This window comes from Lipotes vexillifer, unplaced genomic scaffold (assembly GCF_000442215.2).
Source record: "Lipotes vexillifer unplaced genomic scaffold, Lipotes_vexillifer_v1.1 scaffold443, whole genome shotgun sequence".
Lineage (NCBI taxonomy): Eukaryota > Metazoa > Chordata > Mammalia > Artiodactyla > Lipotidae > Lipotes > Lipotes vexillifer.
The window spans coordinates 849,564-866,718 of NW_006779163.1; the positions used below are offsets into that span (position 1 = coordinate 849,564).

At 50.0% G+C, this 17,155-nt stretch overlaps 1 protein-coding gene across 3 annotated transcripts in view; it reads right to left on the reverse strand.

Annotated features, from left to right (window-relative positions):
• Positions 1-17,155, reverse strand: part of CDH13 (cadherin 13) — a 1,035,770-nt gene that overhangs the window by 93,421 nt on the left and 925,194 nt on the right. For all 3 annotated transcript variants that reach the window (XM_007452531.1, XM_007452530.1, XM_007452529.1), the window contains 2 exons: positions 14,278-14,460; positions 6,697-6,950 (listed from right to left, as the gene is read on the reverse strand). In XM_007452531.1, the coding sequence (XP_007452593.1) occupies positions 6,697-6,950; positions 14,278-14,460 (437 nt within the window). The remainder of the gene's footprint in view (positions 1-6,696; positions 6,951-14,277; positions 14,461-17,155) is intronic.

Below are 17,155 nucleotides of genomic sequence, written 5' to 3' on the forward strand. Positions count from 1 at the left end.
TGCAGATGCGAAGGCTGAAGCATTAGCAACCATAATAATTGTCCATGAGGAAGAGGGTGCCAGTCTCGAGGTGACTGAATGGTGAGCAGGAAGGAGCCTGGGGCCCTGACAGCTTTGTGGAGCTTCCATCCTAGCCCTGGACTGCCATAGCCGCTCTACACTTATTTTATATGAGGGGGGAAAAAACCCCACTTCTATCTTCTCTGAACCACTATCATTTTGAATTTTCTTTTTATACTGAGCCAAACTTAATCCTCACAGATACAGTGCTGCTAGATGCACACTTGTGGGGTTCCCTGGATGAATGATCCTTTCCCCCCAAAATGCTGAGGACTAATGGGTAATTTCACATGGGTGGGGACAATATTTTTCCTCAACACGTATCTTATGTATTCAGTGTGTGGGCAGAAGTCTCTGCGGCAGAGTTGTTTACTACAGACCCTGGATAAGATGAGTTCTGTCTGAAAAATGTCTGGGATAGGAATTGCTACTTGGTTGCCTCAACAGAAATCCCCGGATTGGTCAGAGAATGAAATAAGTTCTCTTAGACCATTCAAAAGTGACTGAGCTGCCGGCTGCATCCCCAGAGTAACCAAAGCAACAGATCTGATGCGACAGTGAGTCCCTGCTTCTCATTTCACTGTTAGAGAATGCTGGGCAAATACAGTCATTTCCATTTTAGCATAATTATCAGTGAGCTGCTCTTTCTGACAATATTTAGCCAACAACTTCAGGTGCACGAGTCCACTCCTCACTGGAGACACTGAAATGTCATCGAGAAATGCTAGATTCCTGTCTCGTGTACACGGAGGAAGGCTGCACCCTGAAAGCTGAAGCCTGTCTCGTTGTCACTGCAGGTCGAGAGGACAGGGTGTGGGAACCAGCTCTGTTTTACAACACGTCAACGTTCACATGACCTTGGAGCACAGAAACTTTCTAACCATCAATTCAAATACTAAGGGGAAACAGAAATGTGATTGCCTAGGTAAAGACACAAAGAAATCTTTATATGACAAAAAGCATTAACAACATCAACACATTTGCAAAATATTTTCAGAAAATTCTTCAGAAAATTAATGATGCATTAAACAATTTAGCTACAAGCATGTCCACTGACCTTTTAAAAAAATAATTTCACACAATTGGAAACAGTCTAAATAGCCAACAAGGGAATGAATAAATAAATAAGTATATTCGTGTAACAGCATTGTAGAATGCATACTATTCAATGACGAAAAATAGTGGCTATTTCTTGATATGGAAAGCTGTTCGCCATATATTGGGAAGTAAAAATGACAGGTTCCAAAACAAAATGGGTGATGTGAGCCAATTCTGAAAATAAAAAAGGGAAATACGCGCACATGGGACTGGAGATATACCTAAGCTGTTAAAAGGGGATTTCCTTAGGTGGGACGATTACAGATTTTTAAAATTATCTTCTTTATTCTCAACTGCTTTTTCAAAAGTTTCCTCCATGAACTACCTTAACTTTATAATAAGGATAAGAAGATACAAGTCATTAAAAAGAAGAATTTCATCTGTCACTAGTCCACCGCTGTCCATTTTGATTTGGCTAAGCACAATGCTACGGGCTTTTAAACAGGTTTTAATAACTCAGGCTTTTTAGTGAGAATATTCACTCTGATGCCTGGACACCTCCTGTCTTTAGAGTTACAGGCTTCTCAGAGATCAAGACGCCTTTCACTGATTTTAACATTCCCTGGTGAGATAAAAGAGGGCATGACAGTGGCAGCGGCAGAATCACTGTGCCTGAGATGGGCTTTCCATCACAGAAGACAGGACCAGGAATGAGTTAGAATTAAGGTCCTAAGCTTTATGGGGGCTGGGAGTGGGGAGGAGTTTCCTGTTTTGACAAGGGAAGGAGCCTGCCCTCAGAGAGGAGGTCAAAGTGCCTGTCCATTTGGGGGCAGGACCTGAATCAGGCTGGTTGGGGTGGAGCATCTCCCGCAGTGCTAAGATGCCTTGAGGGCCTGGCCAGTCATCTGAGAGGAGATGGGGTTATTGGAGCTGAGGCACAGAGCGTCTTGGAGTGAGATACTGACAGAGATAGAAATGCGGGGAGGGGGAGAGACAGAGACAGAGACGGAGAGAAAGGAGGAGGGGGGGGGACGAAGCAGATGGAGGAAAAGGGGAAAAAGGAGGAGGAAAGAGAAGAGAGGAGAGAGGAGAGAGAGGAATGGGAGGAAGGAAGGTGCAGAGAATCAGAGAAGAGATGGCCATGAGACATGAGAGAAAGATGGACCTAGAGGGAGAGGGAAGATGCAGATAGAGACAGTGATGGGGAGGGAGGAAGGGCAGAGGGAGACAGAGAGGGAGACAAGGAAGAAATGTACAGAGCTAAGGATAGACCAAGAGTAATCGGCACAGAGAGGGACAAAGAGAGAATGACAATGTGGACACAAAGAGTCACACACGCAGACGGGGACACCCGCATAACCTGCACAACTGCAGAGCCCAATGCCGTGCTATTGCCGGGAATCAAGACGGGGGCAGATGGCACTGGCAGCATCTTTTTGCATGTGCCTTTGTCAGCTGAACTCAGAGCTCTCCTTGAGATAAAAATAGGAGTTCTCAGTTCCTCCCTCTTCCAATGCCTGCTCCCCAAAGAATCATTAACACAACACCACCACCACCACTCACAAGGTCATCGTGTCTTTCTGAGAGTTCTGGGGAGCCAAGTGCGGTTTATTAGAAAACCAGGTCCCAGCCTGGCCCCTCCCCTCAGCCCTGCGCAGCCTCTGCACACATAGCCCATCGGGGACAGTGCTTCTCGCGTACAGGATCAAAGGCTGCAGATAATTAATGAGCCTTTTCTCCCTGAAGAGCTCCTGTGACAACAGCTCAACGTGTCAGGGATAACTTATCCCTGCCTTTGATGGGCTCAGAACCAGCACCAGGAGAGGAAGGGCGGAGGGGAGGGGAGAGGGAGATCCAGTCAGTGCCAGGCTGAGAGAGGGCCACTTCTGGGCAACTCTGGATCCCAGCAGGAAGGAATGTGTCTGAGGAGTCAGGCCAGAGAGAGAAATGTGCATCACACACACATACGTGCACAGGCACGTACATACATACGCATGCATTTATTTTGCTTCAATGCTGGAAGAGTGATTTGTCCAGACACTGCTCAGCCAGACCCATTTGTAAATGTTACAGCTCTTAGGCAAACGGCCACAGAAACACCTCAGCTATATTTTCTGAGGGGACTTGTGACATTGAAATTGGCCAACAGTGGCTCTCCGTGGTCCCTGATGACTCAGCATCCATTCCCACCTTCTGGGAAGAGCCTTCTGCATTCCTTTGGGAAACCACCAGCCCAGTTCATTATGGTTGGATGCTGCGTCCACGGTGGGCTCACGCACCAAGACTAGCCCCGGGAACACCCCATCCTCCTGCCATTCTGGGTCAGAGACAGGTGTGTGTCCCAAGTTGGCTCAGTGAGACGCAAACCTGGCCCTTGGGCAAGTATTGATACTACTGGTTAGGAAGGATCTCTTTCTGCTGGTAGGACTGGCATTGCTGGAGGCCTTGACTCTCTACAGCCATACAGATATGGCTGAGGACGAAGCCAACCCAGGCAAGTGCAGAGTCAAGAGGTGGGGAAAGAACATATTCTGAGCACCTGAATTCTCATGCTGGACGTCCTCATCCTCATTTTCAGTTTTGTGGGCCAGTACATGCATTTTTGGCAAAAGTCTGAGCTGGGTCCTGGCCACTCGTGACTGAGGGTCACAGCTGTAACGAGCAACTGTAGAAACAGGAAGCTCTTCAGAGCTTTCTACGCTCCTGCTTTTTACTGCCAAGTCTCACATCTAGTAATTTACAAATTGCTTTCTCTGACCTCCTTTTCTCACAGTGGGCGCCACTGATGCCGCACCCGAGATGGAATGGAGGAGCACCGTCACCCGGTTCCGGCAGCCGGTCTTTGTTCTCCAGGGCGCAGATCCTGGCTTGGGGCCCCTCAATGTCTTGGCTCTTGCCAGTCACGCACTCCCTCTCCAGGTTCCTGTCTCCCGACTCAGTTTGCCGGGGCTGCTATCTGTGGCCGCCTGCCACGCTCCAAGCACCACACTCCATTTGCCAGATGGGATTTCCTGCCTCCTTCTCAATTAGCTGCCTGCCGTGGGGGTGAAGAGGGGCAGCCACATCTGGGAACATCATCTCTCTTGCCTGTCAAGATGCCCTGAGTCGGGGGTGCATGGCTCCAGCTCAGGTAAAATGGACTCGCCCCTGGGCATGTGAACCGTGAGCTGAGTGACACAAGACTGGACAGTGGCTGGAGGTGGGTCACTCTCCGTGTGAGGTCCTGCAGTGCCAGCCCATCAGGGCCCATTACCTAGAGACTCAACAATGCCCAAATTCCTGTGCTATCTTGGCCCAGTTCTAAACATATTCTTCAATTCTATAAACTACTCAACATCACTAATCATCAGAAATGCAAATCAAAACCACAATGAGATGCTATCTCACACCTGTCAGGATGGCCATCATCAGAAAGACCACAAGTAATACATTCTTAAGAGGGTGTGGAAAAAAGGGAACCTTTGTACACTGTGAGTGGGAATATAAATTGGTACAGCCACTATGGAGAACAGTGTGGAGCTCCTCAAAAATATAAAAATAGAACCATTATAGGATCCAGCAAGTCTACTCCTGGGCATACATCCAAAAAAAAAAGAACACACTACTTTGAAAAGATACATGCACCCCAATGTTCATAGCAGCACTATTTACAATAGCCAAGATACGGAAGCAAATTAAGTGCCCATCCACAGATGAACCAATAAAGATGTTTTATACACACACACACACACACACACACACACACACACACACACGATGGAATATTACTCAGCCATTAAAAAGAATGAAAATCTACCCTTTACAGCAACGTGGACGGACCTAGAGAACATTATGCTTAGTGAAATTAGAGAAGAAAAATACTTTATGTTATCACTTACATGTGGAATCTAAAAAAAAGAAAACAAAGAGATGTATATAAGAAACAGAAACAGTCTCACAGGTATAGAGAAAAAACTAGTGGTTACCAGTTGGGAAAAATTCTATAAACTGTGTGTAGAACCTTCCAGCAAATTCTCCCTTTTGCCTAAGTCATCCAGAGCTGGTCTTAAACAAAGAACTCGGAGAGACCCACCTCTTCCACTGTCTGTCCCACCTTAGTAGGACCTCTATTCCCAGATCCCGACACCTGCCTCAGCCTCTCGCCATCACATTAACACTGTCATGTCTCGCAGCATCCCAGGTTACCCAACAAAGGCACAGTCTCAGGCTTAGCAACATCAACCCCATTTAAATCCATTTCCTACCCACCCTGGAGTCACCTCTTCATAGAAGTGCAAATCAACACTTGAGCTCCCCTAAAGACATCCTAAATTTGTACAACTACCTTACAGTCTGTTAACCTACAGGTTTCCCGATCTAAGTACTTAAGGAAAGCTTTCTCTTTGATGTTTAAACTGTATGTTTCCTTTGCCAGATACTGAGCAGGAAAAGGGGAAAAAAAGGAGAAAAGGAAAAAAAAGAATGGCTACTTGAGATTTACGTTAGTACAGGATTTGATATTATTTTGTACTTTTATCTAGTTTGCCCGGCATTTCAGAAAGTTTTGTTGTAGAAATAAATCCCCCTTTTGGCTTGGAAAATAACTTCTGCTAGCTTGCTCCACGGTCCTGTGGCTGACGCGGAGATAGCGGCACATTTTCAGGTGTTTCGAATCAGGAAAATAAGACATGTTAATTTGAAGTGCGTCTAATACTTGGTTATCGGTACCTCGTATGAAGAGATTAGATTTTGGAAGAGGAAGATTAATTACTTTCTTTAGCGGAGACAAGCGCGCGTTTGCGCCTGCGTGCCAGTGTGTTTACTGTGAAACGTCGCACCGGCGAGGGCATCTCATCTCCACTAGCGTGAGATGCACTGTGGATAATGACCATTTAATTAAATCTCATCATGCAAACCCCTTCTTCTGAAGTACTGGACAGAGCTTAAGAAACGAACACGGAAAATTTGAACTTTTTTTTGGTCTGCCAATCCTCAGCGGAAAACCCAACCCCGGGGGTCCATTTCTAAGTACCAGGCAATGTCTACTCCTTTCCCTTCTGACAGTTCAGAGTCCAGGGCACTTAGCAGAGAGCACGGACTTTGCAGACTGCACTGCAATGTTTGCATCCTAATCTCTTCCACTACTGGGCAGTGTTAAGCTGGGCCGTCTTGAGCAAGTTACTGAACCTCTCTGAACTCCCAGTGCCCTTAACTGTACATGGAGTTAGCGTTTCTCATCACGTCACGGCAGCTGGTAAAGTAGGTGTCTGGGACGCAAGGGGCCATATGTGGCGGCTCCTTTCTTCATCCCTTCCGCAGCGCGCTCGGCGCCAGCAGACCCTCTGGGCTTGAGAACACAGCCCTGGGGCCTCTCTTCTCCCGGGCTAGCCTGCTGCCGGGGACCAGGCGCAGGGGCAACGCGCGCACCTAGTGAGCCCGGGCCCTGGGGCCGCCAGCCGCCCGCTCTTCATTATGACACAAGCCTCCTGCCCACCCAGATCATTAACAAGTTTAATTCAATGGTAGTTTGTTCCTGACAACACAGGCCCTGCAACCAGCAAAGAAAAGCCATTGCTGCCCGCCTCCCTCCCGTCTCAGGTTACCCAGCCGCCCACTCACCTGATGGTCTGATGCTGCAGGGAATCAGGGTCTGTGGCATTCACCGTCAACAGCACGCTGCCCACGGAGATGTGCTCTTGTTTGGTCACCATCATGGGGTCCGGGTGGAAAACCGGACCCTCATTGACATCCAGGACGGTGATGTGGACGGTTGCTGTGGAGCTGGGGCCGTAGGAGACGTCGGGCACCAGCGGGTCCTCGTTTTCCACTTTGATCAGCAGGGTGTGAAAGGCAGAAATCTCATAGTCCAGAGGCTGAAAGGCAGAGAGAAGGGCTCAGCACGCGGGTCTGCCACAAAGGGCAGGTGCTTTTGCACAAAGGCCTCTGACAGTCCCCGAGCCGTGTGGACGCTCAGGGGTGGATCCAGGCTCTGTGGGCTAAGAAGCTTGATGCAATTTGGGGTCCTCTTTAAGAAAAAGAGTATGAGACATACAGATACAAAATTAGGTATGGAAGTTGTTCCTTTTTTCAGATTGAGAAATAACTTACAACAATTACATGAGTCTCAGAGACCTGGATCCTTTGTTGTGAGATCTCTTTAGGTGACTCCCTGGCAGCGCTGACACTAAAAGCCTTCCCACCGGTAGCCTGTGACCTCACAACTCCGGCACTCATGGGGGCTCCAGGGGGTGCGCGTTCTTCCAGTAGGGTGTCATGCAGAGAAGAGGGTTCGGGAGGCTGACACACAAGGGGTTAAGCTGCAGGGCCCTTCCCCACCTGAGGGCACTGGAAAACATGCGGGGGGATTTTTATTTGTCCCCATGACTCGGCAGCTCTGTGGCCATTTTCTGGGCAGGGGACAGTGACGCCAGATACATGGCCATGCCTGGGGCAGTCCCACATATGGCAGACTGTCCCACCAATGAGCAACCCTGCTGAGGCCCTTTCCCGGTGATTCTGTAAAGGGGCTGATGGTAACCGCCTCCCTTGCTGCTGTGTAGACTAAATCACAGGATATTAAGGACACCCCATTGTAGACATTATTAATATGGTGCCCTGTGCCTTACAGAAGGTCATGGACGACAGTCACTCGGTCACTTTCTTTCTAAACCAGGAGATGCAGTGACGGTGACATTTCCTGTCGATGGGGGTGCGTGTGAGGAGACATTTAGGTGAGATAAGGACACACTGCTTGTTTCAAGCTATTTTCCTAATGTTTACTGGGAAAACAGGTAGCTAACTCATCGGACCCATGACATAATGGATATTCTTGCTGGGAGGACGAGACTAAAGCGAGTACAGGGAGGTGATTCACACTCAACCAGAAGGAAGGAAATGGCAGCACACGTCGTAAGGGATCTGGGAATGTGGCAACAGAGGTGAGAATGGCGGAGCTGGGGAAAGAGCTCTATGGGTGCAGGGGGTAGAATCTGGAATCGGGCAGGTTTAGTTGGGAGAGCTTTTCAGGCAAAATTACATTCGCTCTCATAATAATTACAGCTAACACGCACGCCCCGCGCTCCACACCTGTGAAAGTGCACCTGCACAAACACACGTGCATATATATATGCAGAGGCGCACACACACACACTGGAAGTCCCGACCCCGGAAGTGCTTCCCGGCTGTAATAGGACCGCCCCGCCCGCCCTCACCTAGAGCAACTCCCAACAGGGTCAGTATTAAGATTTTAAGAGCTGACAGATATCAGGCTGTTGGTACCTAGGAGCTACCCAGTTATATTGTGGTTCCACCCCTGGAACACAAGAATACTTTACCACTCCATCCTCCTTGCTAACAATAGATCTCTGTCCTTCCCAAATCAAGCCCCAAATCTGCAACCCCAGGGAAATAAATTCCAAACATGGGCCAGGGAGCTGCCATGCGTGCAAAGCAGAGTTATTCATCCTAATTGGGACACTGAAGGGGACCGGAGCCTTGGGCTTGCTGGGTAGTGACAGTCTGCCGGGCAGCATCCTGAGCAGGATGGACACACAGAGCGTCCACGTCTCCTGAGAACCTTCTCGACCGCACCCCAGCACGGGCAGACCCAGCCAGGCAACCCGAGGCCCGAGGCTTTCTTTTATGCCAGCTCCCAGGAGCACACCATCTTCCTGGAAATCAAGTTAAGGACAGCATGCTGTGACTATGAAATCCTGAATCTAGCCCAACTGGATTTTCTACCATGATGCAAGTGCCAGCAGGGTGGGGTTTTATTGAGCTTCCTAGCTCTGCCAGGCTCTTAACAGGAAGCAGATGCGAGGCCAGCAGGGTGAGCAGCAGCAGGACAGCGTGGCGCGACCGGGGCAGCGGAGGAGGGTCAGGGCCCCGACAGCAACGGGAATCTTACCATTTGTCTCCTAAGGCTGTGGTGACAAAGCACTAGGTGGCTTAATACAAAGTTTAATACAAAGAAATGAACTGTGCCACAGTCCTGGAGGCTAGAAGTCCAAAAATCAAGATGTTGGCAGGGCCACGTTCTCTCTGAAAGCTCTAGGGGAGCCCTCCCTGCCTGTCCCAGCTTCGGGCGTTCCCTGGCTGGCAGCGCGTGAGTCTGACCCCTGTCTCCAGCATCACCTGGCCTTCTCCCTGTGTGTCTCTGTCTTCACATGGCTGCCTCCTCATAAGGACACCAGTCCTCTTGGATTGGGGGCCCATCCTACTCTATTATGCCCTCATCTTAACTAATTACACCTGCAGTGGTCCTATTTCCAAATAAGCTCACATTCGCAGGTTCTGGGGGTTATGACTTTAATGTCTTTTTGCGGGGAGGCACAATTTAACCCGTAAGAGTGGGGTACCCACAGCTCCTCCCATTCACATACACGTCTTATAATATATTTACATATTATGTATAAATATACATACAATATTTGATCTGCATCACAACCCCTCATTACTGTTCGTGACATAATCCATCTCTCATTGTGCACCTACTGTGTGCTAGGAGGGCCCCGTGTGCATCATCTCACCTAATCCTCACCTTACCCTCATAATAGAAGGTGATTTTAGACCCTTTTTACAGATGAGGAAACAGGTTCAGAGAGGTTAAGTAACTTGGTCAAAGTCACACAGCTAACAAGTGGCACAGAGCCGAGGTGCGATACAGGGAGTCTGATGAGAGAGTCCAAGCTGATAACAATAAACTGCTTTTGGTACAGGGTGGTATTTCCACAAGTAATGCTGATGGGGACTCAGCCCTCTGTCCTGCCTTGGGCCACTTCATTCATACCAGGAAGCAACGCAGCTTAGTAGTAGAAAGCGCTATTTGCTCCCAGAGCCAGAGGGGAGGGGATCAAGTCCTGGCCATAAGGACTCTAATGAATAACTACTGGACCACAGGCACATCACTGCATCTCCTGGAGCCTCAGCTTTCTCATCAGTAAAGCCCTAGTACCAAGGACTGTAGTAAGATCAGAGGAGATGACGCATGCTGGGTGTTTCACACAGCAGCTGGCCTGGAGTCGGATATAATAACAAGAGGCTGTTAAGACAGTGAGGAAGAGGAATATGGGGTAGAAACAGCTGGAAGAGCCACTGCCCTCCTGCCTTGCCTCTTCAGGTATGTTCCAGGCTGACATTCCTCAGCAGAATGCCGGCTTCTGAGGAATGCAGATGTGAGTAGTGGCAGAGAGAGAGGGAAGGAGAGAGAGAGAGAGAGTCCAGCCTTTTCCGGAGAGGAGGACCTCTGCAGTGCTTACTTCCGTTTGCACAAAGCTGGGTGTAACGACACCAGTGGGGCGATGCCCAGGGCCAGTCTACCAGGAGCTGATGAAACGTGGGCCTCTGCTCCCACCCCTTCCGAGGCCTGCCCTGGGTCATGCTGCATTAAGAAGCCCTCCGTTGTCTCGGGCATATGGCCTGATTAATGTGATCTGTCTGGTGTGGGGGGGGGGTCTCTGTGTCAGGGATGGGAGGAAATTGAAAACACTTCCAATAAAGTTACAGAGATGCAATTTGACTAATATTTCATCAAGTGTCAAAAGAGGGTGTGGACCACTGTTCTGGAGGATTTCAAGGCTGGAAAAGCTGGCTCTAACGGGAAGGGTAAAGAATCTGGGGTTTGTCGTCCAGAGGAGGGAGGCTTTGGAAGTGATCCGACAGTAAGTTTTAAGCCTGTGACAGGTTTGGGGATCAAGGATGCCTGCTTTCTCAATGCTTCCTTCTCCTCTGAGGACAAAAGAGAGAACAGACGTAAAATGCAGGGTGGATTATATTCAGCTGAAAGAATAACTCTCTGACAGTTTGGAACAGGTTTACACAGCAACTAAGGGTGTTCCTGACTAGAAGGTTTTAAAGAGGACACGGCTTCTCATTTGGCAGAATTGTTAGGATTCGGTCCTGTAGGGAGGAAGGACTCCCCCAGAAACCACACAGTCCTGAGACCTCCTCTAGTTCTCCCGTATGCCGACTGCTAACTGGGTAGGGCGGAGCTGCTTGTGGTTGGGCTGCAGCATGGCCATGTCCACCCACCTCTCACTGCAGAGGCCCCAGAGGAAAGATTCAGACTTTCCAGCCTTCCTTGCAGCTGAGGGTGGGCATGTGTCATCCGGTCAGGGACACATCATTGGAAATTGTCTGGAGGACCCATGGAAAAGACATTTTTTCCCCTAATGAGAAGAGAGGGGCCCATGAGGGCACATATACTCTCTCTCACTTGCCGGGCTGCCTCCTTGCTTCCTGCCTGGGAACACAGCAGCAGGAAGACGTGATGCCCGGGGTTTTGACAGCCATTTGATGTCCATGAGGAACACATCAGAAACATCTGCGGTGCCACCTGCTGGCTCTCTGACACCTTGAGCTGCCAGCCAATCCTAGATTGGCCTGCCTTCATCTAGGTATGAAGATCATGAAATTCTCCTGACTATTTAAGCCACTATCAGCCTGGCATTTGGTTACGTACAACTGAAAGCATTCCTAGCTAATGCACTGGCTTGCTAGCAAGGTGGAGAGCCCAGGGAGCATGGTCAGGCCAGCCTCCAGAAGGCTATCCTGGGGCTTTAACTCAGGTGCACTGAGAAGCAGAGCAAGCTCAAGGCCCTTTATACAAATTCATGTGGCAGGCAGCCAAAGAGGGGACGCCTCCATCCCAATTCTGAAGCAAAGGGAGTCCCCTTGCTAGTAAACTGGAGGCCCAGGGAGGGGCCCAGGCTCTGTGGGCACCTCCTCCCCAGGAACTGCACGTGGAAATCCCTTGTCCTACGGCAGTGCTCGTCCACAAGGCTGTGCTCTCCTGGGGCAACTCTCCCTCCTGTTCTGCCCCTGCAGGTGTGGGGCAGGCCCAGGAACCTGCATTTCAGCTAGCATTCCAGGTGACTCTTCTATGTGCTAACGTTTAGGACTCACAGCGCTGTGGACCGAAGGCGGGGTGTGGGGGGAGGAGGACGCTCTTTTCCGGTCTCGCTTTGCTTGTACTTTACTTTCCTCAAGCTGTAGCAAACACAGGCCGGGAGAACGGTGCTCCTGCAGCGTTTATGGCGGGGATGTGTATTTACCCAAGCTTTGTCTTCCAGCTGCAGGTTTGGAAAATTGCCTGATGCCTTCTATAGGTACAGGGCTAGCCTTAGAGAACAGCCAGTGGCTATGCTTTAGTTTTTTACGACTTTGACAGCTTTGAAACTATAGCACTGAATGTAGGAGGGCAGCGCCAGGACCTCCCGGGAGTCCTGGCAAGGGAAGGAGAACTGCGAAGACCCAGAGGCTGCTCTTTTCAGGGAGACGTTTGGGGCTCAGTTCAGACGAGGTTCGGAAAAGGACAGGGAGAAACCTAGACCCCTCATCCTCTGGAGAAAGCCGGAAACCTCTCTGAGATCTGCCATTCTCAGTGGCTCCGGGTTCTGCCCCCAGGGACGTTGTGGAACTTTGTTGGTGTGAACGTTTATGTGGCCCTGCGGCTAGAATGAATACTGACCCCACCCCCTAATATGTCCATGTTCGAATCCCGGGAACGTGTGTTACCTTACATGGCAAAAGGGACTTTGCAGATGTGATTAAGCTAAGGACGCTGAGCTGGATAGAGGATTCTGGATTATCCAGGTGGGCCCAATGGAACCACAAAGGTCCTTAAAAGAGGGAGGCAGGTGGGCACAGTGGTTAAGAATCCGCCTGCCAGTGCAGGGGACATGGGTTCGAGCCCTGGTCTGGGAAGATCCCACATGCCGCGGAGCAACTAAGCCCGTGTGCCACAACTACTGAGCCCGCATGCCTAGAGCCTGCGAGCCACAACTACTGAGCCCGTGTGTCACAACTACTGAAGCCTACGCGCCTAGAGCCCGTGCTCTGCAACAAGAGAAGCCACCGCAATGAGAAGCCCGCGCACCGCAACGAGGAGTTGCCCCCGCTCGCTGCAACTAGAGAAAGCCCGCGCGCAGCAACGAAGACCCAACGCAGCCAAAAATAAATAAATAAATAAATAAAATTAAAGAACACTGCACACACACACACAAAAGAGGGAGGCAGGAAAGTCAAAGGAGGTGTGACAATGGAAGCAGAGGGTCAAAGTCAGAGAGAGATAAGAAGATGCTGGGTTGCTGCTTTGAAGATACAGGAAGGGGCCATGAGCCAAGGAATGTGTGCAGGCGACCTCCAGAAGCTGGAAAAGACGAGGAAGTCAATTCTCCCCCGGAGCCTCCAGAAGGAACCAGCCCCACCGACTGCAGCCCTGTGACACTGATTTTGGACTTCTGGCCTCCAGAACTGTAAGAGACTAAATTTGTGTTGTTTGAAGCTCCCACGTCTGTGGTCATTTGTTACAGCACCCCAGGAAACGAACACAGGCACCACGTGCCAGTCACATATTAGCTTGTGAACTCCTCACGACAACCTGGAGCGGTGGGTTGTACCATCATCCTCATTTTACAGATAAGGAAACCGAGGCACAGAAAACGATTAAGCATCTTGGCCAAGGGCACACAGGAAGTAGGTAACAACGTTCCTGCTTGGTCCACTAATACGATTACTATAAACACGACTGCTCCCTGCTTTCCAGGCAAATTGCTGCACCCAACAGAAAAGAAGCTGTGTTCCGACGGACGTTCTGGTCTGGCAGCAGCTCTCCCAGAACCTCCCAGATCCCTTCTTCCAGGACACGGGGACCACCAGCCTCGCATGCTCCGCTGCCACCCCCTCCCTCCCACATTTCTGAGTCCTCCCGTTACATCACTGTCACTTTCCTTCTCGGTCCCCCTGTAGCAGAGAGAGGTCAGCTTGCTGGGCAGCAGTGCTCACAGGCGGTTTCACACGGAGAAGCATCCCGTGTGTGTAATTATCTGCTGTGTTTGACAGTAACTGAGACTCTGCTAAGAAAGATTAAGAAGAACTGTAATAATGCACAATCTGACCATGGATCTTTAGAAAACCTTCACAGGTCCCAGTTTTGCATATCTTTGATAATTCATTATCACGTATATGGAGAATCTCATTTAAAACTTAAGTTTTTGTTTTTTTTAAGGTTACACAGAAGTTTAGGTTTTCCAGAACCTGTACAACAACTTGGTTTTATAGCCATGAGGGCACAGGCACACCCCTAAGCTGAAGCCTTCTCCCACTTTAATTCCAGGAGGAGGAGACAGCGGCTGGTCTATCCTCGACCTGGGGCCCTGGGTGCTCGGGCGAGGAGGAAGGGGCAGCTGGAAGCATCCTTACTTTGACGACGGAGAGCATCCCCTCGTTGGTTTGCGGGTTGGTGTGGATCTCGAAGCTCTGCCCAGGGTTCCCGTTGATGATGGTGTAGGCGGCCCTCCATGCGCCTGTCGTAGGATCGTCCTTGTCTTCAACTGTCAAGTTGACAATAACTCCCACGGCTCCTTCCTCGACTGTGGCTTGAAACTGCAAACAAAGCAGACCGTTACTGTCAGTATTTTGGGGGAAAAAAAAATCATAGTGAAGACCACTGATGGCACTCTGACCATATGCCTGGTATTGGGCACATTACTCACACCATCTCATTAAATGATAAACACTAACAGAGGAAGATCACGATGCTGTGTGTGCCAACAGATGCTATGCTTCAGGTTCTCTCAGCCTTATGCGGGACCACGAGGCTGAATTCTCTCCTACAGGATGTGGGCAGAATTGATGTTTGCCGGGGCTGGCCTGGGTTCACCTGGGCTGAGGGTTAAGAGAAAGGCTGTGCCTCTTCTCTGGGCCCCTTTCCTTCTATCTACCTGGATGCAGACAACCAGGGAGACCCAAGGGGAAGGTGGAGCCACAAGAGGGAATGAGCTTGGGTACCTGAGTCACCACATGGAGGTGGGTGGGAGCCCGTCCCGAGCTGTTGTTGAATGAGAAACAAACTTGTATTGAGTTTGAGCCTTTATGCATTTTTATTTGCATTTGTTCTTGTAGCCTTGTTACTGAATGCAAATCTGTATGCCCAACGCACAGTGAGGCCAAACAATACCAAAATGTCAGAGTTTGGAGCAGAGAAAGGTTTACTGCAGGGCTCATCCCTTAAAAACCCCGAACTCCCTGAAAGCTTTCAGCGAAGCCCTTTTACAGGAAAGGTGAGGGAGGGGCATGGTTAGCTGTTGCAGACTTCTTGGTGTCAGATCCTTCGTTCCCGAGGTCAGGTCACCGTCAGGTCACGGTGTTCCTGTAAACCTCCACCAAAACAAATGTTACTCTCTGTTCTGACAAGTAAGGGCAAGGTTCCAAGGCTCAACTTTCGCCCTCCGAGGTCCAGGCCCTGGCTGAGAGGAGGGGGTCCCCGCGGGGGCCAGTTACCCTGCCAGGGAGCGTTCGTCCAGCACCCAGGATGGGTCCTCCCAGCAATGCCCAGGCCCGGCTGGCAGTGCCCTCAGGGCCAGGTCCCCGGACCCTGCCCAGCCGTCATCACTGAGGGAGCCAGGCACCCATGACCCAGCCAGCCCTCAGGTGCTTCAGGCCACCCAAAGGTTCGGGCAGAGTGGGCCGGGTCCCAGGGACCCAGGGAGACCCTGGGACGGTCTGGGAGAGAGGTTCCCGCGGCCTCAAGGCCCAGGCCCGGCCAGTGGGCGACCATGGCAAGGGCTCTGGAGCTCTGCGGGACACAGACCCCAGCCTGTCCTGGGGCCCCCCAGCTCACCCACCGCCTGAGGCCGGGGAGGGCCTGGAGGGCCCCAGGGAGAAGGCCCCCATCCACCTCTTACCACACGGAGATCCACCTCTTACCTCTTGCCAGGAGGACCACCCCGGGCAGACCGTTGGCCGAGCGACCTCTAACTGCCACACTAAGTGTCTCTTGCTAACCCTCCTGTGCTTAAGGTCTCCCGGTAATGGTTGCGTGGTAACGGCTGTGCACCCGCCCCGCCCCTATTACAGCCTCACCCACCCTAAACAACAAGGTAACCAGATAAACACACCGCCATCACTCATATATGGAGGGACGGGGATTGCAACCCCAGTGTTTGACTCCAGAGCCTCTGCTCAGTTGTAGCATCCTCCTTAGTGAAGGAAGCCAGTTTCATCCCTCCCACCCCTTGCCCACACCTAGCATGACTTTAAAAGGGAGGAAACATTTTTCTAAGGTAACATATAAATCAATTGTTTGGAGCTTTGTTGTACCTGCATTTTTATTGTGACACATCTCAAATATTTGTTGCAAGTAGGTATGGTGAAAAATAAATCAATAAATGAAAAATCAGCTTAGATAGAGAATTTCACGAGCCATCATCAGCACGTTGCTTTGAGCTGGAAGCATAAAGTATTGTTTTGGTGCTTACCTCTGATACACTACTGGTGAATAGTAATCTGTTTGCAAATATTTTATATACAATTAATACCAATAAGCTGACAACAAGAAAAAGAAATATCCTGGAATTTCAATTAGTAGGAAAGAGAATCTAGAGACAGTAAGATGATGTCAGAAGGCCCTTATGTTCAAAGACAAGTAATTTGAGAAATGACGTTTCAAAAGCGGTGGCTGATTAATTCACTTGCAAATCATTAATCACAAGCCATAATCTTGATGCCTTGGGGGAGACAGGAACTAATTTGTCTATCATAACTCAGCAAACCTGGGTGAGCCGTTTCCCTTCCCTACAAGTGGTGCTGGGAAATTACTGGAACATGCGCACTGGATGGAAAGGAGCTGGAGCGAGGGGAAGTGGAGGATACTGTCACACAGAAACAGCTCCACGAGACAATTATTTTGACCTGATTCCTCTGATTCTTGTTTAAGTTAGGCCTAACTTCTACCTTTCCCCCTTATCACAAAAATTATGGAATTCCTGAGCTTGAAATCTAGACCGGTGGATCCCAGCCCTGTTAGAATCTCCTGGAGGGCTTTATAAATACACTGTTTTTTTAAAAAAAATAACCCTATTCCAATTCAGTTGGTCTGGGGTAAGGCGTGGGTTTCAGTGTTTTGTTGACCTGCCCAGATAATTCTAATATGTAGTTTGGATAGAGAAGCATGAGAGTTCAAGGTCAAGAAGGGTCAAAGTAGGGATGTGAGAGCCTGCCCTTGTGCATTGCAAGGCTGCCTGGGTCCCAGGCTGAGGGAGGGGCCTGCAGTGCATGTGGGATCAGCAGGGAAGAGAGC